Below are 21,508 nucleotides of genomic sequence, written 5' to 3'. Positions count from 1 at the left end.
GCATGTCAGAGCTGCCAAGTAGTACGGATTTTCCGTATTTTGTACGGAAATGCGATAAGAATACGGATGTACAATTTTGCTTTGTTAAATACGGATTTTTTTTTAAATCGGCCCGACTCCCTGTTTCATCTTACTGCTTAAAGAATGCAAGGATATAAAAAGTCATACTGTACCACTAAAAATTACAGCAGATTAAATCTATTAGTATTTTAAATTTCAAGATCTGGATGATTATTTTTGTATGCTTTGATCTGCCTGTCCCGCTCCAGGTTTAAACAGCACTGTCAATTTAGCGCGTGGGAATTTAAACAAAGAGCTGTCGGCTACAGCTCTATGGGTTTTAAATATAGCGCTACCTCTGGAGCGCTATGGACTTTAAACATAGCGCTATGGGCTTTACACATAGCGCCAAGGGTCACAAACTGTTCGGGGAGGGAGAGAGGGAGAAGGAGAGAGGGAGTGAAAGGGATGGGAGGGAATGAGAGAGGTAGGGAGAAAAAAAGGAAGGAGAGAGGGAGGGTGGGGGGGTAAGATGGAGGGGGGGTGAGAGAGGGAGGGAGGGAGATGGAGGGAAAGAGAGGAAGGAGGGAGAGAGAGCGAGGGAAGGAGAGGGAGGCTTCCAAAATGGCTTCTACATCATCTGGTGCTAAAAGCAAGCAGCCGTTCAAACAACAGTATCCAAAGAGATGGCAATGAATGCACTGTCAAGTAAGGTGTGTAGAAGACATGTCAATTGGTAGCAAAGTTATGCATTCTTGTACTCTTACATGGGTATGTTCGTACATAAAAAACAACTTTTTTTTCATCAAAATGGCCCCGCGTAAAAATACTGATCTCCTCAGCAAAGTACTGATTTTTAGGTACTGGAATACTTCTTGTGTATGGCGTGCACAGCCTAAAGTTGTAGAACATCTTTTTCTATTTGATCTTATTTGATTGTGCACGCCAGGTTGATTGCATTCGTCGAAACAGGGCGGAACACATGAAGGTTGCAATCTCCCACCCCACTAGAATAATGAAATGCTCTGACAAAACTTAGCAGCTCTGGCAATGTATTACAACTTGGCAATCTGAGAATTTGGGTTGAAATGAACAAAGACACAACAAAAGGATGGTGTAGTGGTAGAGTTGCTGCCTTACTGTGACAGAGACTAGGATTCAGCCCTGACTACAAGTGTTATTTGTACAGAGTTTGTAATTTTTCCCTTTGACTGCATAGGTCCAGGTGCTCCAGCTTCCTTCCTAATTCTAAAGATGTACAGGTTTGCGGGTTAATTAGTTTCTGTAAATTGTCCCTAGTGTGTAAGGTAGAACTAGTGTACAGCTAATCGCTGGTTGCTGTGGACTCAATGGGCCGAAGGGCCTGTTACCATGCAGTATCTCTAAACTAAACTAAACAGGAAGGAGCAGTCTAGAAAAGTCCAAGTGAGCGACCAACGTTGTGGCAGATAGAATTCAACGAAAAAGGCGAGGTCATCCACTTAAAATCTGTAGAAGAAAATTAAAGTCTCCGGATACTAAATTACAGTTAAGAATTAAATAAGGTAACAAAAGGGTGTGCTGATGTGGGAATCAGCATCTTTTGTTGACCAGCTGCAGAGAAGATCATGAGAATCTTGCAAAACAAGTTTTCTCGTCGGTCAAAGTCTTCTTTGAGATAGATAATACTTTTGGAAGATGAAATAGAATAATGTCAGGATGTCCTTGTATTATGCTCAACTTGTATTAACCATCCTTTGTTGAATAAGATTAACATAAACAAAAAATATTAAATGACAAATAGAATAATTAATGACCATGTTGTAGATAATAACAGAAAAACATATAGTCAAGGACAAAGTATATTTTCAGTGAAGGATGAAGTCCATTTTCATATAATTGTATCTAATCGAAAAAAGTTGATCAATGCCCTGTATAAATATCGGCTAATTCTGGTGCAAAGACAGAGTACTGGTGAGCAGTTAGACAGCCACAGTCTCTCCATAATATCATGCAATAAAGCCTCTTGAAGCGAAGCTCGAAGTCTCCGTTTTTCCTTCAAGTCAATTTCCTCGATAGAATCCTTGAAGGACTCTTTTTGGCTTACCGTCGAGAGATTTGGCATTCTTGAGGAATTCAGACATTTTGGACTCCACGACTCACACTGGTAAAAACTAGTGCACAGATGCTAAAAGTAATCAAGAAACTTTATGGAACGTGAGCACCTGCCACACGGGAGTCAGAACTCAAAAGTGAAGAAATTATGCTTCAGTTACACAAAACAGGTCAGGCCTCATATTCAGCTTTTGTCACAGCAACTCAGTAAGAACTGAGAGGCAGTAGATTGTAGATTCTTCAGATTTATAGCGGAACGTATAGGTTACATGGGAAGACACAAAGTACTGGAGTTGCTCAGTGGGTCAGGCAGCATCTCAAGAAACCATGAATAAACAGCATTTCAGGTCAGGACCATTCGGGTGTACAGAAAGCTGGAAGAGATGAGGTGTAGGACACACCTTGGCAGGTAATAGGACAACAGAGGTGAGGAGGGTTATTTGATAGACAGATGAAAAGCATGAAAACACAGAATGTGCATTATAAAAGTATTGAAGAGTTGTGAATATGAAGCTGGAGGAAGGAATGTAGGTGGAAGGGGAGGAAGAGGGAAGTAATCTGGGTGAGTCCAGGTCCGCAGGGGAAAGAGGGAAGAGGGGGGGTCGGGTTGTGAGGATCCATAAACTTCATTCATATTCCCTTAACTTTTGATAACCAGTGTTTTAACAAGATCTTGAACAGGTCCCTTACAATCAGAGACAGGTGAATTTATAATGGGAAACAAGGAAAGGGCAGAACAGTGAATGAGTACTTTGTTTTTGTCTTCCTTAGTGAAGACAACCAATCTCCCAGAAATACTAGGGGATCTGAGGATCTAGTGGGAGGGAGGAACTGAAGGGAATCCACATTAGTCAGGAAATTGTGTTAGGTAACTGTTGGGACTGAAGGCAGATAAATCCCCAGGGCCTGATGGTTTGCATCCCAGAGTACTCAAGGAGGTGGCCAATGTTCTCTTGACTGGATCAGTTCCTGTGGACTGGAGAGTAGCCAATGTAACCCAATTTTTAAGAAAGGAAGGAGAGGGAAAACAGGGAATTATAGACCAGTTAGCCTTACATCGGTAGTGGGGAATATGCTTGAGTCGATTGTTAAAGATGTTATAGCAGCGTCTTTGAAAAGCAGTGACAGGATCGGTCAAAGTCAGCATGGATTTATGAAGGGGAAATCATGCTTAACTAATCTGGAATTTATTGAGGATGTAACAAGTAAAATGGGTTAGGGAGAGCTAGTGGATGTGGTGCATCTGGACTCTCAAAAAACCTTTGACAGGTCCCACACGAGAGATTAGTGTGCAAAATTAGAGCACATGATATTGGAGGTAGGGTATTGACATGGATAGAGAACTGGTTGGCAGACAGGAAGCAAAGAGTAGGAATAAAGGGGTCCTTTTCAGAATGGCAGGCAGTGACTGGTGGGGTGCCGCAAGGCTCGTGCTGGGACCCGTTATTTACAATATATATTAACGATTTAGACGAGGGAATTAAATGTGACAACTCCAAGTTTGCAGATGACACAAACCTGGGTGGCAGTGTGAGCTGCGATGAGGATGCTATGAAGCTGCAGGGTGACTAGGATAGGTTTGGTGAGTGGGCAGATGCATGACAGATGCAATATAATGTGGATAAATGTGAGGTTATCCACTTTGGTGGCAAGAACAGGAAGACTGATTATTATCTGAATGGTGTCAGATTAGGAAAAGGGGAGGTGCAATGAGACCTGGGTGTGCTTGTACATCAGTCACCGAAAGTAAGCATGCAGGTACAGCAGGCAGTGAAGAAAGCTAATGGCATGTTGGCCTTCGTTGCGAGAGGATTTGAGTTTAGGAGCAAGGAGGTCGTTCTGCAGTTGTACAGAGCCCTGGTGAGACCACATCTGGAGTATTGTGTGCAGTTTTGGTCTCCTAATTTGAGGAAGGACATTATTGCTATTGAGAGAGTACAGCATAGGTTCACCAGGTTAATTCCCAAGATGGCAGGACTGACATAAGATGAAAGAATGGGTTGACTGGGCTTGTATTCGCTGGAATTTAGAAGGATCAGAGGGGATCTTATAGCAACATATAACATTCTTAAAGAATTGGACAGGCTAGATGCAGGAAAAATGTTCCTGATTTTGGGGGAGTCCAGAACCAGGGGTCACAGCTTAAGAAGAAGGGGTAGGCCATTTAGGACTGAAATGAGGAAACATTTCTTCACCCAGAGAGTTGTGAATCTGTGGAATTCTCTGCCACAGAAGGCAGTGGAGGCCAATTCACTGGATGTTTTCAAGAGAGGGTTAGAGTTAGCTCTTAGGGCTAAATGAATCAAGGGATATGGGGGGAAAAGCAGGAACGGGGTACTGATTTTAGATGATCAGCCATGTCTATGTTTCTATGTTTCTATCTTTAAAAGTGTAACTGAGCATTAAAATGAGTATGGTTGGACAATTTAGTTTGGTGCAGGGATCCAAAGCAAGAGAGCATAGTTAGAGCTGGCCCATTCAAGAAAGTATTTTGTTCACCCAAAAGATGGTAGCAATCTGAAACTCTTTTCGCAAGAGACTAGAAATTTTCAAACTTGAAATTCTTAGCTTTTCCTTGAGTTAGGATGATATAGAATTTTGATTTTTTTTTAATGCTCCGTTGGCATGCCCAGCATTTGATATCCACGTCTCATTGCTTTGAGATGATACTGGGGCGTGGTGCATCCTTGAACTGCAGTCCATGTGTTGTACACATTCCCCAGAGTTGGAGTAAGAGTTCCAGATTTTTGACCAAATAATGTTAAAGAAGTGCTGATAAATATTGAGTTAGAGCAGAATGTTCAGAGGATGTTTTACCCAAATAATTGATCCTTTGTCCTTCTAGGAGACCAAGGATTCGATAATTTCTGCAACTAATCTTTTAAATGGGGAATATGGAGCCAATAGTGATGAAAGTGAATTCTCAGAATGCCAATCAAATGGCATTTTTCTTTTGTTAATTATAGGTTGGCCTATAATTAACGTTCATAATCATAATCATACTTTATTAGCCAAGTATGTTTTGCAACATATGAGGACTTTGATTTGCCATACAGTCATATCAATAAAAAGCAACAAGACACACAAAATACATTTTAACATAAACATTCACCACAGTGACTCCTCCACATTCCTCACTGTGATGGAAGGCGAAAAGAAATTTCAATCTCTTTCATTTTTTTGTTCTTTCGGGGTCCTCAAGCCTTCCATTGACGGGCCAATCTTGGCTCCCGTAGCCGGCGGTCGAGCCCTCGCGTCGGGACAATCAAGCTCCCACATCGGGGGGATCTCAGCTCCTCGCACCGGGCGATTGGACCCCGAGTCGAGGCTAGTCAGGGCATTGCCCATCCTAAATACATGTAAACTGAACGGGCACAAAGAGAAACCGAGTTAAAAATCACATTGTTGGATCTCTCGTCATGGACACTAATGAACGTGATGTTTTACCACTATTTCATAATTCCGTACTGACATTATTTTGTAGCCAGTTTTTTTTAATTACACAATTAATATGGCAACTTATTTTAACAACATGATGGGATTTGTATTCACATCTCCTGATCTGTGAAGTATGTGGCATTAAAAATGTACAATGTATTTAGAGGGTATATTTATCTAGGTATTTGGAAATATTCCATCATTAACCTAATGTTTGCTTTGTAGATTGTACGGTTTCTGGATGTCAAGGATGTCTTTGCAGATGCCAGTCATAGGCCTGCTTTTGTATTTGTATGACTGCAATAGTTTCTGTTAAATCATAATACTCAGTAAGTGATTGATGATAACCATGTCACTAAATGTCAAATGAAGTTGGCGAAGATGGCTATTGGGTGGCACTTGTATGGCAAATAACATTCATGTCATGTAAGGTAGATACAAAATGCTGGAGTAACTCAGCGGGTCAGGCAGCATCTCTGGAGAGAAAGAATGGGTGACATTTCGGGTCGGGACCCTTCTTCAGACTGATGTCAGGGGAGGGGGTGGGACAAAGATAGAATGTAGTTGGAGACAGTAAGACGAGTGGGAGAACTGGGAAGGGGGAGGGGATAGAGAGGGAAAGCAAGGGCTATCTGAAGTTAGAGAAGTCAATGTTCATACCGCTGGGGTGTAAACTACCCAAGCTGTTCCTCCAATTTGCGCTGGGCCTCACTCTGACAATGGAGGAGGCCCAGGGCAAAAAGGTTAGATTGGGAATGATAGGAGGAGTTGAAATGCTGAGCCACCGGGAGATCAGGTAGTTTAAGACGGACTGAGCGGAGGTATTAAGCGAAACAATTGTCGAGCCTGCGTTTGGTCTCGACGATGTAGAGAAGTTGACACCTGGAACAGCGGATACAGTAGATGAGGTTGGAGGAGGTTAGACCAAGCGCAGGCTCGGCGATCGTTTCGCTGAACACCTCCGCTCAATCCGTCTTAACCTACCTGATCTACAGTTTCAACTATGCTTCAGTTGATAATATTCTCACCTGAGTCAGATTCCCACTTCAACATTCCATCATCTTGGCCACAAAAAATCTAGGTAGACTCTGCAATGCAGTCCTAAGGATGTGTTGTCTCTCAAATGTACCATTAAACCAAGGCCCTGTCGGCTTGGTTATTTGATTGTGAGGAATCCCATGGCTCCATGCAGAAAAGGAATAAGACCTCGACCAATTATTTTTCTCACCATGTAGTTTTCAGTATGGTTGCATAGATGTCGTTGCTGTAACTGATTGGAGCAGCTTGGCTAGAATCGCAGCTAGCTCTGGGCACTGCAGATGGGTGCTCTAGGGTCTATAGTCTTTGCTGCATCCACTGTGCTCAATTGCTTCTTGATATTGTGAGGACTGTATCAAATTGGCTTGAAGGTCCGTTTTAATAACAGGTCATCACTTCAGTTTAAAGATCAACGCAAATGTTTCAGCCTTACCTGCCAGTACTGTTATGGCCGGATGCATCTCGGCCGGAGGATTGCTGAGTGTTTCCTCAAGTCAGTTTTTCCTCATGCAGGTTCTCTCAGCACAGTCTGGCAGTGGTGTCCTTCAGGACTTTGCCAGCTCAGTCAGCAGTTGTGCTAAAAGGCTGCACTTGATGATGGATTTTCCACCAGCATTGTTGTGTGCTTGTGCAAACCTTCTTCCACATGATTCTTCCAAGTTTAGTTTAGTTTAGAGATACAGCATGGAAATGGCCCTTCGGCCTGCCGAGTCCACGCTGACCAGCAATTACCCATACACTAGTTGTATTCATAAACTAGGGACAATTTCCAGAGGGCAATTAACCTGCAAACCTGCAGGTCTTTGGAGGAAACCAGAGTACCCGATGAAAGCCCACGCAGTCACAGGGCGAATGTGCAACCTCCAAGGCCAGTTCCTCCCTGAATATATCATCATTCTGCTGGGCTGTCATAGCAATGAGGCGTGAAGAACCAATAACAGGGATAGAGCATGGGACACCAGCTGAACGCTCTGAACTGACCTGTGTCGGTGATATCCCCACACTAAGGTACACATTTTTAACTGACTGACAATATAAGCTGGGAGTACAAGTTAGAGAGTTGGGAAAGCCATGCGTATTCTGCCTATGGGTCCGATTGTGCCTCTGCAGAGTCATGGCCTTCAGCCCACAAAGATCATTCAGACCTTGATCTACACCAAAACCATTTTATTCTCCCACATTTATGTGTTGAGGGATGTGAAATTATTGAAAGTGGTAGAGACCAAGCAAAATTAGTGTTGAAGAAAACAGAGAGGTAAAGCACTCCTTAACCTGCTCAGTTTCAAATACCTGGCCAGCCCAGCAATCATGCTATAATGAAGACTAAAGGCCCTGTCCCACATTGGCGATTTTTTTAGGTGACTGCGGGCGACTGTCATAGTCGTAGCAGGTCGCCGAAAAACCTATGACAATGTCTACGACAAGCTACAACAACCTACCAACTAATCGACGTCAAGCTACGGTAAGCTACCGACAACCGACGACCCATTAGGACGTCCACCTACGACCACACCTACCACAACCTACGACCACACAGGCGACAACCAAAGTCAACCTACGTCCACCCACAACAAGCTAACACCCTGTCAGCGACAACTGAAGACAATTCAGTCGTCGGTACCTGTCGCCGGTGGACGTAGGTTGATGTAGGTAGTCGCCAATGGAATTCACCAAAGTCAGCATCAGCGATAACCTACATCAGCTGGCAACAACTTACGACAGCACCTACATCAGGAGAAGTCAAGCTACGCTCATTGGCGTCAACCCACTGTCGCCGAATATTTTTGAACATGTTGAAAATCCAGCGGCGATCAGAAAGACGCTACGACTCTTTGGGCGACTGAGGAGACTACTCACAACCATACAGGCGACACACTGGCGGCCATGTGGCGACAACCTAATCACCTGTAGTCGCCTAAAAAATAGCCTAAGTGGGACAGTCCCTTAAGAGTTAACTTTTCTGGGACTCAAGCTAGCAAAATTGTGGCAGCCTCATATTTGACTACCACCCCTTCAATTCCCATCCTAAGTTAAAGTTAAGAGACTTAACATTTATATAGCATATTTCAAATGCCACAATGTGAAAGGCTCCACTGTATACAACAAAAGAAGAAAATGAATTGTAAAGCATTAAATCTGCCAATTTGACTTTGATTACTCGATTCCACTAATCACTGTTGAGGGCTAACTGTACATTGTGTACTGTAAGATATTTTACAGGGAGGAGGATAATTCTTCTTTGAGGAGATGTATTAATTATACCATCCATTGACCTGGGTGCTCTTCTGTTGTCAGGCTTTCTGAAATGAATTATTGAACCTGGATTTACATCATTGTTATTAATGGCCTCACAATTGTCCTGTGAACTCTTTTTATTAAGATGTATAAGCTTTGTGTGCTGCTTTCATTTGTCGCTTTGTACTTCTGTCAAATGTATCATGCAGTGGAACAAGCGTTTGAAATTAAATGGATAAATGACTGTGGTATTAAATAATACGATCTATTGTTTGTTTTGGAAATTTGCTAGATGTCAGATTTAAAGGTTTTCTATTAAAATGTGAATAATATAAGAAAAACCATTTGATATCTTAGAATCAAATGTATTTCTCAACAAATTATATAATTTTGTTATTGCAGTCCTATCAATTGTAATCGGTTGTTTTTTGTCTTTTGAAAATTTCAACTTTAGAGCTTCATCTAATTCCTCTTAAATATGATTGCTCTGAATTTCACCTGATTAACTCTTTATATAAAATTAAAAGCTCCTCATCTGTGGTGCTCGCAATATACAATCCTAGTCATGTCGCAGGAGGGAATTGCAGATGCTGGTTTACACCGAAGATAGGCGCAAAAAGCTGGGTGTCTATCTTCAGCAGTACAGGCAGCATCTGGTGAAAAGAAATGGGTGACGTTTCAGGTCACGACCCTTCTTCAGACTGAGAGTCAGTGGAAAGGGAAACGAGAGATATAGAAGATACATAGAACAAATGAATGAGGTATATGCAAAAAGCAATGATGATCAAGGAAAGGTGGAGCCATTGTTGACTGTGGGGTAGGTGATAATGAATTATAACCATATAGCCATATAACAATTACAGCATGGAAAACAGGCCATCTCGGCCCTTCAAGTCAGTGCCGAACACTTATTTTCCCCTAGTGCCATCTACCTGCACTCAGACCATAACCCTCCATTCCTTTCCCGTCCATATACCTATCCAATTTATTTTTAAATGATAAAATCGAAACTGCCTCAACCACTTCCACTGGTGAAGGCAGGTTCGATTTTATCATTTAAAAAATACAGATGATTGTACAGATGATTATACAGATAGTGAAACTCTCAGGTCGACGGTGAAACTAAAATGAAGACTATGGTAGGGGAGGGACAGAGAGGGTATGTAAGGGTTACTTTCAGTTAGAGAAATTAATATTCATACCCCTGGGTTATGTTGCCCAAACAAAATATGAGGTGCTGTTCCTCCAGAGATTCCTTTTCTCCAGAGACGCTGTCTGACCCGCTGAGTTACTTCAGTATTTTGTGTCTACCTTCAGTCTTATCCCTTTGTTAGTTGTTAATTCACTGACAATCACTGTTCACTCAGTGCCTTTCAATACTTTAGATCTTTCTCTTCAAACCTTTCTTGTGTCACCCTGGCAAACATATCTTAGCATTTCAAGAGGCACAATTGACTGCAGTTGCTGGAACCTACAGCAAAAAAAGAGCACAACTGAAGGTACTCTGTGTGTCAGGCATCATCTGTGGTGGGGAAAAGACAGTCGATATTTCAGGTTGAGACCCTGCATCTAGACCAGTAATCATCAGTATAGATGAAGGGCCTCAATCCAAAATGTTGACTATGCATCTCCCTCCACAGATGCTGGCTGGCGGCTGAGTTCTTTCAATATTCCACCTACGTTTTTGGTATTTCAGAAATATTATAAAAATCACATCAGCTTTTTCCTCACAATGTTTGAAATGTTTTTCTGCAGGAGTGCCCAGAACACCAATCATAAACATCCCTGATCTGTTTTTGAACCAAAGATCTAAGGGCACCAATCATTTACATCCTCAATTCATCAAGTCATTCATATCCTATCTATAATGAGCAATGTTCCTATAAGGAACAGTGTCAAGTATATAGAACAGAGGTACAGAATTGTCTTGACCTATTAACATGCCTTGAAGGGCTGAGTTGCATATTTCTCTGTTACTATCTACATTGCCAATGTTTGGCTACAATATCTCACACTAGCTCTTACAACTTACACGTGGACCCATTCTCATGACATCAGCAAATTTTAATACTCTTACCTCTGTGCCTTTTCCAGATGTTTTCTCTATACAAAGAAAAATGTCAACTGGTTTCTTGAGACATACTCCTGACTACACTTTGCCAGTAATGAAACATGTAGTTTCATTGAACACTCTACTTGAGAAGGTGTTGGAAGCAGATATCTCACTACTGTTAAAAGGCATAAACCTCACATCAGTTATAAAGCAGTTTTAAGATAAGTGCTTAAATTGCCAAGACATGATTAGGCTGTGGACCAAGTGCTGGTAAAGAGGGATTAGGTTAAATATGTGTTTGATCGTCTTGAATACATCCAGTGAATTGGCATCCACTGCCTTCTGTGGCAGAGAATTCCACAGATTCACAACTCAGTGGCTGAAAAAGTGTTTCCTCATCTCAGTCCTATATGGCCTACGCCTTATTCTTAAACTGTGACCCCTGGTTCTGGGCTCCCCCAACATCTGGAACATTTTTCCTGTATCTAGCCTGTCCAATCCCTTAATAATTTTGTATGTTTCTATAAGATCCCTCTCATCCTTCTAAATTCCAGTGAATATAAGCCCAGTCGAGCCATTCTTTCATCATATGTCAGTCCCACCATCCCAGGAATTAACCTGGTGATTAAACGCTGCACTCCCTCAATAGTAAGAATGTCTGTCCTCAAATTAGGAGACCAAAACTGCACACAACCCTCCAGGTGCGGTCTCACCAGGGCTCTGTACAACTGCAGTAGGACCTCCTTGCTCCTACACTCAAATCATCTCGCTATGAAGGCAATTTGCTTTCTTCACTGCCTGCTGTACCTGCAGGCTTGCTTTCAGTGAGTGATGTACAAGGACACTTAGGTCTCGTTGCACTTCCCCTTTTCCTAATCTGACCATTCAGTTAATAATCTGCCTTCTTGTTCTTGCCACCAAAGTGGATAACCTCACATTTATCCACATTATACTGCATCTGCCATGCATCTGACCACTCACCCAACCTATCCAAGTCACCCTGCATCCTCATAGCATCCTCTTCACAATTCACACTGCCATCCAGCTTTGTGTCATCTGCAAATTTGCTAATGGTACTTTTAATTCCTTCATCTAAATCATTAACATATATTGTGAATAGCTGCAGTCCCAGCACCGAGCCTTGCGGCACCCCACTAGTCACTACCTGCCATTCTGAAAGGGAACCGTTAATTCCTACTCTTTGTTTCGTGTCTGCCAACCAATTTTCTATCCATGTCAATACCCTACCCACAATACCATGTGCTCTTATTTTGCCCACTAATCTCCTGTGTGGGACCTTATCAAAGGCTTTCTGAAAGTCCAGATACACTACATCCACTGGCTCTCCCATATTCATTTTACTTGTCACATCCTCAAAAAATTCCAGCAGATTAGTCAAGCAAGATTTCCCCTTCGTATATGCATGCTGACTCGGACCTATCCTGTTACTGCTATCCAAATTACATCTTTAATAATTGAATCCAGCATCTTCCCCACCGATGTCAGGCTAACTGGTCTATAATTCCCTGCTTTCTCTCTCCCTCCTTTCTTAAAAAGTGGGATAACATTAACTACCCTCCAATCCACAGGAACTGATCCAGAATCTATAGAACATTGGAAAATGAACAACAATGCGTCCACGATTTCTGGAGCCACTTCCTTAAGTACCCTGGGATGCAGACCATCAGGCCCTGGGGATTTATCAGCCTTTTGGCTCATCAGCATACCCAACACCAATTCCTGACTAATATGAATTTCCTTCAGTTCCTCCATCACCCTAAATCCTCTGTCCCCTAGTATATCTGGGAGATTGTTTGTGTCTTCCTTCGTGAAGACAGAACCAAAGTACATGTTCAACTCCCCATAATAAATTCAAATGTTTCTGTCTTCAAGAGACCCACATTTGTCAACTAATCTTTTCCTTTTCACATCCTAAAGAAGCTTTTACTATCCTCCTTTATATTCTTGGCTAGCTTACCTTCCTACTTCATCTTTTCTCCCCGTATTGCCTTTTTAGTTACCCGCTGTTGTTCTTTAAATGTTTCCCAATCCTCTGGCTTCCCGCTCATCTTTGCTCTGTTATATGTCTTCTCTTTTCTTTTTATACTGTCCATGACTTCCCTTGCCAGCCACTGTTGCCTTTTACTTCCCTTAGAATCTTTCCTCCTCTTTGGAATGAAATGATTCTGCATCTTCTATTCCATTCCTGTTCCACCATCATCCCTGCTAGGGTCCCTTTCCAGTCAACTTTGGCCAGCTCCTCACTCATGCCTCCATAGTCCCCTTTGTTCATCTGCAATACTGACACTTCTGATTTTACCATCTCCCTCTCAAATTGCAGATTGAAACTTATCATATGTATGGTCACTACCTCCTAATAGTTCCTTGAGTTCCTTTATCAAATCTGGTTCATTGCACAACACCAACCCCAGAATTGCATTCTCCCTGGTAGGCTCCAGTACAAGTTGCTCTAAGAATCCATCTCGGAGGCACTCCACAAACACCCTTTCTTGGAGTCCAGTACCAACCTGATTTTCCCAGTCTACCTGCATATTGAAATCTCCTATAACCACCTGATGCAACTTGCACCCTATATCCAGGCTACTGTTTAGGAACCTGTAGATAACTCCCATTAGGGTATTTTTGCCCTTACAATATCTCAGTTCTATCCACAATGACTCTACATCTTCTGATTCTATGTCAACCATCGCAAAGGACTGAATTTCATTCCTTACCAACAGAGCTACCCCACCCACACTGCCCACCTGTCTGTCTTTTTGATAGGACGTATAACCCTGAATATTCAGTTCCCAGCTCTGATCCTCTTGCAGCCATGTCTCTGTAATTCCCACAACATCATACCAACTAATCTCTAACTGAGCCCCAAGCTCATCCACTTTATTTATTATACTTGCACCTCCTCCAACCTCATCTACTGTATCTGTTGTTCAAGATGTGGACTCTTATACATCGGCGAGACCAAATGCATACTGACCGATCGTTTCGCGGAACACCATAACTCAGCTTGCGTGAACCAACCTGATCTCTCGGTTGCTGGACACTTTAATTCTCCTTCCCATTCCTACACAGACCTTTCTGTTCTCGGTCTCCTCCATTGTCAGTGAGGCTAAATGCAAATTGGAGGAGCAGCATCTCATATTTTGCTTGGGCAGCTTACAGCCCAGTGGTATGAATATTGATATCTTCCACTTCAGGTAGCCCCGGCATTCGCTCTCTCTCTATCCCTCCCCCAAGTCGCACCAGCTTCTCATTTTCACCCTACAATGGTCTGTTTCCTTTATCATCGTTACTTTTTTGCATATCTTTCACTCACTGTTCTTTATCTCTCTACATCATCATCGATATCTCTCGTTTCCCTTTTCCCTGACTAGTCTGAAGAAGGGTCGCCACCTGAAACATCACCCATTCCTTCTCTCCAGAGATGCTGCTTACCCCATTGAGTTACTCCAGCTTTTTGTGTCTATCTTCGGTTTAAACCAGCATCTGCAGTTCCTTATTACAAATTATAATGTGCAACTGGCTTCATCTTGGAGTGCATTCAGTTCTGGGCACAACACCATAGGAAGGTTGTCAAGGACTTACAGTGGATCCCATTCTAATAAATATTTTCCGCACTCTTTCCATTACCTTGGCATTCTTCCTCAGTCAGGTGCCCTGAATCAAGCATGCTTTTCCATCTGCGCTGGTGGTCTCCAAATGCCAGATCTGCAAAAGTCAAGCTCAGATAATGAGAAACTAAAACCAGTCACATTTTACAAGTATGCATGTAAAAAGAATGCAATACTGTGGCAACATTCATCTTTTAAACAGTGTTTGAGAATGTGTCACCCCTCCATTTGTCTACGTATTTTTCTCCTTATCTGTGCTTGACTTTACTTACTTACTTACTGCCTATTATGCCTCCTGGCATGTAGGGCAACAACGAAGGTCCTCCACTCAGTAGTGTTCATTCCTTCTGTTGCTGTTTCTGTAACATATTTGTTTAACGAGACAGGGTTGTTAGCCCTGTGCTCAACCTCCAACCTGGAGGACCAGTGGATCGCTCTTTGTCTCGCCTCTACCCTTCGACCTGTCCAGCAAGGGAGACCCTAACAGGAGACGAATCTCCCGCTGGCATAGCTCTCGGGGTCACTGAGACACACAAGCTCCCCGACCACGACAAGGTTGCAATCCAAGCTTGACTTTAGTACAACTGATATTTGGAGATCCGCTGCAGTTTATTTACTGTTTTGCCGGGGGTTAATATGTGAAACTGAGGAATGATTGCTGAAAAGATTTGCTAGAATGCATGCCTAAGGTCTTGCTAACCATTCTACAGTGTGACCAGAACTGAGTTCAGGCTTCCAGCTATAGCCGTCAGCACGATGACATTTTAACCCAGATATTCCAAACAGATCGCCCTGGTTTTACTTTAAATTAATTCAACCACACACTCTTTCCATCTTCAGCAAAGCACACAAAACAGACTTTGGGGGTAATGTTGCATGGATGGGAAGATAATCTTGTTAGTAAACGTCATGTATAATGCAGAATTGGTTGGTTCCTCAAGTGTTTTCATTAGGGAAGCAGAATGCAACTGACTTAAGAATCTATATTCTGATGTTTCTCAGAGAAAATCTTATATTTTCATGAGATCTGGATGAATCTGTAATTAATTATTGTTTCAAACAAGGTTTACTGGGCCAAGATTACATCTTAGAATTAAATATTACATGAAAAATATTTACCTTTTATTAGGAACTTGTAAAATTATTATCATAATAAACTTGGTTCATTATTGTCACGTGTACCAAGATACAATGAAAACTTTGCCCATGCTGGCTAGTCAACCTTCCATAAGTGTAAAGAATGTAGTTGTGCAGCCTTACAGTGTTATAGCCACAGAGATAATGCAGATAATGTGTTGTTGACATTGTTTGGAATATTTCATATGCCTGCAGCAGTCATTTTATTATGCATGAAAGGAAGTGACATGAGAGGATTTGCAGGTTTAAATTTGACCTTTGAGATTTGAGCACAAAATTGGGACCGATCCACTATATCAAAGGACTTTTTTAAAACCAAATGACGAATATCAGAGAAAAGTTCAAATATCTCCACTTCAAACTGAGCACGTGAAAACCATACCAATGCAACACTTGAGTTCAATAATTCCTGATAATCCACAATTTTAGGATTTGCATTTTATATTTTCAGCAGTCTGATGATGATTTCAGATAATTACTTCCTCTTTCTGAACTACCTTTTACTATTCTCTAATCCTTAACTCCCTCTTTCCATGCATACAATCACTCCTTTTGCCATTTAATCTTTCCTGCCTATCAGAGACCTTCCAGAATGTTATCTAATTTCATCTCATTCTTTGGAATTTAACACTTATTTACATAGATACATAGACAATAGGTGCAGGAGTACGCCATTTGGCCCTTCGAGCCAGCACCACCACTCAATGGCTGATCATCCACAATCAATACCTCGTTCCTGCCTTCTTCCCATACCTCTTGATTCTGCTAGCCCTAAGAGCTCTGTCTAACTCTCTTTTTTGAATGCATCCAGTGAATCAGCCTCCACTGCCTTCTGAGGCAGAGAATTCCACAGATTCACAACTCTCTGTATGAAAATGTTTTTCCCATCTCAGTTCTAAATTACCTACCCCTAATTCTTAAACTGTGGCCCCTGGTTCTCGACTCCCCCAACATCGGGAACATGTTTACTGCATTTAGCGTGTCCAATCCCATAATAATTTTAAATGTTTCTGTAAGTTCCCCTCTCATCTAAATTCCAGTGACTACAACCCCAGTCGCTCCACTCTTTCATCATATGACAGTTCCGCCACCCCGGGATTTAACCTCGTGAACCTACGCTGCACTCCCTCAATTTGTAAGATTGTCCTTCTTCAAATTAAGAGACCAAAACTGCACACAATACTCCAGATGTGGTCTCACCAGGGCTCTGTACAACTGCAGAACGACCTCTTTGCTCCTATACTTAACTCCTCTCATTATGAAGGCCAACATGCCATTAGCTTTCTTCACTGCCTGTTGTCCCTGCATGCTTACTTTCAGTGACTGATGTACAAGGACACCCAGGTCTCGTTGTACTTTCCCTTTTCTTAACCTGACACATTCAGATAATAATCTACCTTCCCATTCTTGCAACCAAAGTGGATAACCTCACATTTATCCACATTATACTGCATCAACCATGCATCTGCCCACTCACCCAACCTCTCCAAATCACCCTACATCCTCATAACATTCTCTTCCCAGTTCACACTGCCACCCAGCTTTGTTTCATCTGCAAATTTGCTAATGTTACTTTTAATTCTTTCATCTAAATCATTAATGTATATTGTAAATAACTATTTCACCTTAAACTTTTACCAGTGTAGATAAGATGTCTTTCACCTGAAATATTAATCTTATTTTTCCACAGATGCTACCAGAATTAATTGAGTAATTTCAGTACTTGCTGATTTACACCAAATTTCCAGCATCTGCTAAGATTTTTTTTCTTGGATCAGAAAAAAGATTTTGCCTCAGAATTTAGTCAGAAATTCTTGTAACCAGTTCCCTTAAATTTAGAGTAATTCCTCAGTACCCCCCCCCCCCCCCCCCCCCCCCCCCCATGAAAATATGTGATTGCACTGGAGCGGGTGCAGATCATATTTACGAAGATATTATCAAGACTGAAAAATTGTGTTAATGATGAAAGATTGGATAAAATGGGCAATCTTCCTTGAAATAAAGGAAGCTGATGGAGATTTAATTGGGATTTACAAATTATAGATAAGATCTAAAGTAAATAGAAAATACATGTTTTCTTTTCTAGATTCATAATGGAGACAATAGACAATTGACAATAGGTGCAGGAGTAGGCCATTATGCTCTTTGAGCCAGCACCGCCATTCAATGCGATCATGGCTGATCATCACCAATCAGTACCCCGTTCCTGCTTTCTTCCCATATCCCATGACTCCGCTATTTTTAAGAGCCCTATCTAGCTCTCTCTTGAAAGCATCCAGAGAACTTGCCTCCACCGCCCTCTGAGGCAGAGAATTCCACAGACTCACCAATCTCTGTGAGAAAAAGTGTTTCATCGTCTCCGTTCTAAATGGCTTACTCCTTATTCTTAAACTGTGGCCCCTGGTTCTGGACTCCCCCAACATCGGGAACATGTTTCCTGCCTCTAGCGTGTCCAAACCCTTCACAATCTTATATGTTTCAAAGAGATACCCTCTCATCCTTCTAAACTCCAGAGTGTACAAGCCCAGCTGCTCCATTCTCTCAGCATATGACAGTCTCGCCATCCCGGGAATTAACTTTATAAACCGACGCTGCACTCCCTCAATAGCAGGAATGTCCTTTCTCAAATTAGGGGACCAAAACTGCACACAATACTCCAGGTGTGGTCTCACTAAGGCTCTGTACAACTGCAGAACAACCTCTTTGCTCCTATATTCGATTCCTTGTGTTATAAGAGACTACGTACTCTTTGGTACATTTTTTAAAGTTATGTTTCCAAATCAAGTTGGAAATTAATCTATTTTCACTTCATTCACAAGGGATGGCTATGTGAACTTTTACGTTGGAAAGAAGATCCTTCACCAGACAATCGGACACTTTGGGAAAACATATCAATGATCAGGAGGTTCTTGAGTCTTCCTATAACTGAGAGAGATACCATTTATGAGCAAGAAAGCAACGTGATCCATCATCATGGAGACCGACCTTCTCACATCATGCATATTTCTGCAGACCCAATTCAGGTTGGTATACTTTGTTTAACTGCAGCATCTTGTTACATAAGATAAGAGGGAAGAGGGCCATCTTATAAGAAGAGTTTACTTTTTGATGAAGATCTCATGTTATTCTTATCAGGATCTTCAGGCAGATATTTTTGTGTACTAATTGCCAGTAATATGCCAAATTTCTATTTAGCGTACAAATCTTTTTAAAAATTGCCATTGTAATAGACGTGAGTATTAATTTTATCTGAACAAACTTGTTTCGCTATTATGTAAATTTATGCACAATGCACTTCCATGCCATGAAGAGTTGGATAATTAGCTATTTTGTGCTTACAGCCACAACCAGCAACACCCCGACTTGCACCGAAACAGCCAACATCAACACCAACAGAAGCAGAAGATGAAAGCCGTCATAAGCTCAGATCTCGCACTAAGATTTCTGTTGAAGCCCTGGGAATATTGCAGAGCTTTATACAGGATGTAGGTTTGTACCCAGATGAAGAAGCAATTCAGACTCTGTCAGCTCAACTTGACCTGCCCAAGTACACAATTATAAAGTTCTTTCAAAACCAACGTTACCATCTCAAGCATCATGGCAAGCTGAAAGACCATGCAGGTTTGGAGGTAGACGTGGCAGAATATGAAAAAGAAGAGTTGCTGGAGGACTCTGAGGACTCAGAAGAAAGTGATGGAGGTAAAAGTTCAAAAGAAATATATTCAGTTAAAGTAGAAGAGACCTTACAGGGAGAAGGGACTACAAATAACTTAGATTCTAATCAGGAACCAAATGACTGACCCTGATATAACAATAATTTCTTTTTGAAACTGTGCCACTTATGTATAATTATTTGAAAAAAAAGCATCTTGTTTCCTGCATTATTCATCAGAAAGACCAACAGGCTTTACAAACTTGCACAAAAAACTGATAAAGAATCCCAGTAAAAGACTGAACAATTCTCCTATGGATAATGCAGACTGCACTAGAAGTATCTTTTTGTTCAAGCAAACTAGCAGCTACATATAAAGCATTTGGAATTGCCTTGAACATTTTTGTAACTGCTGTTTACTGATTAATGGCAGTTTCTGTACAAAGTACCAACAAGGGAAATTGGTACTGTCTCATGTTTGTCTGTAACTGTATTGGCTGTCAGACATAAATTGCAGATTCAGGAGTTTTCCACATATAATCACAGATTACCCAGTTCTAAATGGATGAAAATACTCCAGTTTCAGTTCTCCATTAAAAACCAATCTGTGTTTTGCAACTTACAAGAAAAATTTGGCTTTTTGAAAATAACAAATTTGTAAATGAGGATACAAAAAAAAGGAAGAAACTGCTCACTGCGAAATGCAGTGTTAATGGAAAATATGCCAATAATTGCCTTGTGTAATATGGCACTGCCATCATTCAATTATTCTGCAAGAGAGCAATCACTGTAACTTTGAGTCTTGTCATTACCTGATTTTAAAATGTGAAACACAACTTTTTTTTTAAAAATTGTGTAATTTAGACTATTTATTTTCAGAAAACTTAGCCTCATGATGTAATTAATTTTTTGAAGTTTCTGTTACATGTAACATTGTGCTTTTTCATACTGACTTTTTCTATTTATAAATGTATTTTGATGGGCAGTGATACAAAGTGTCTTAAAAGTTTCAATTGAAAAATTGGGCTTTAAAATTTGCCTAAAACTGCTGTATGTTATCAAAGCAATTCATACCATGGGCTTCAATCTTTATGGTGTATGCAATTTTCTATATTAATGTTAAACCATCATGCAAATGAACATAGGTCAATAAAAATTAAATACATTAGATAACTTATAAAATTAACACAAAAATAGATGTTTTGCAATGTGTCTTCCTTCAGTTTACAATGGATTGAAGCTTTTCTCAGTAAATTTCTGTAAGAAGATTATGTGTATCTGTTTCTCTGAGTTATCTTGCTACGTGGAACTATGAGATCACAAATTATTTTGTTAAATCTGACCATGTTTTTTTTTAAAGCATATTACGTTTTTTCTTTATGCAAAAATGTTCAGATGGGGATGGTTATTAATTGTTAATCGCACAATTAAACTATCTTTGTATAATAACAAAATATATTTGTTGTTTCTTTCTTCATTATTATTTACTATATTTTAAGGATAATTGTTTGTTTGCACATGTCCTCCTATTCTGCTGGCAATCTTTATATGCAATGTTTTTATCCTCCAACATACCTACATGAAAGAAGATTTTCATGTTAAAATAAGGTTGCCTAGCAGTTATTTCCAATGATAATCATAAATGAGGCGTATCTGAATAAGAACATAGGATCAGTCCAGTTAGGGGAAATGTAGACTGTGGGCTGATGACCAATTTTACTTTTGAGTGTAAGGATTATTGACTGCAAATAAACGTGGGATGTGGCTTTGGCGTACACACCCACTCCTAATGAAGTTTAAACTTTGGTGCTCATTGCCTATGATGAAAATTTCACATTAATCTTGTAAAATAGATCACAAACCCCAAAGGTCCTAGTACTGATCCATGAGGGACACTGCTAATCACAGACTTTCAATCAAAACTTCCACCACTATCCTCTGCCTCCTATCATAAAACCAATTTTGGATCCAATCAACTGGCTTACCTTGGATTCCTTGTGGCGTAACCTTGTAGACTAGCATACTGGGAAAGACCACGGCAAATGCTGTTTTAAAGTCCGTTTGGACAACATTCATAAATCTATTTTGTAATCCCTTCAAAAAACTCAGTCAAATTAGTGAGCAAGAATTTCCTCCACACAAAGACATGCAGAATATCCCTAATAAGTCCCTGCCTTTTCAAAATGTATAGAAACCCTATCCTTTAAAATCCACTCCAATAAATTCCCTACC

General features: G+C 40.9%; 1 protein-coding gene across 3 annotated transcripts in view; it reads left to right on the top strand.

Annotated features, from left to right (window-relative positions):
• The window catches only part of satb1 (SATB homeobox 1), a 141,452-nt gene extending 120,722 nt beyond the window's left edge, over positions 1–20,730 (top strand). For 2 of the 3 annotated variants that reach the window (XM_033050937.1, XM_033050953.1), the window contains 2 exons: positions 18,444–18,647; positions 18,966–20,730. In XM_033050937.1, coding sequence (XP_032906828.1) covers positions 18,444–18,647; positions 18,966–19,424 — 663 coding nt within the window. In that variant the 3' untranslated portion in view covers positions 19,425–20,730. The remainder of the gene's footprint in view (positions 1–18,443; positions 18,648–18,965) is intronic. The other variant, XM_033050944.1, reaches the window with a different exon arrangement.
• The last annotated feature ends 778 nt before the right edge of the window (positions 20,731–21,508 follow it).

The sequence above is a fragment of the Amblyraja radiata genome, chromosome 2 (assembly GCF_010909765.2).
Source record: "Amblyraja radiata isolate CabotCenter1 chromosome 2, sAmbRad1.1.pri, whole genome shotgun sequence".
Lineage (NCBI taxonomy): Eukaryota > Metazoa > Chordata > Chondrichthyes > Rajiformes > Rajidae > Amblyraja > Amblyraja radiata.
Note: the sequence above shows the minus strand (reverse complement) of the source record. Positions and strands in the feature narration are given on the sequence as shown.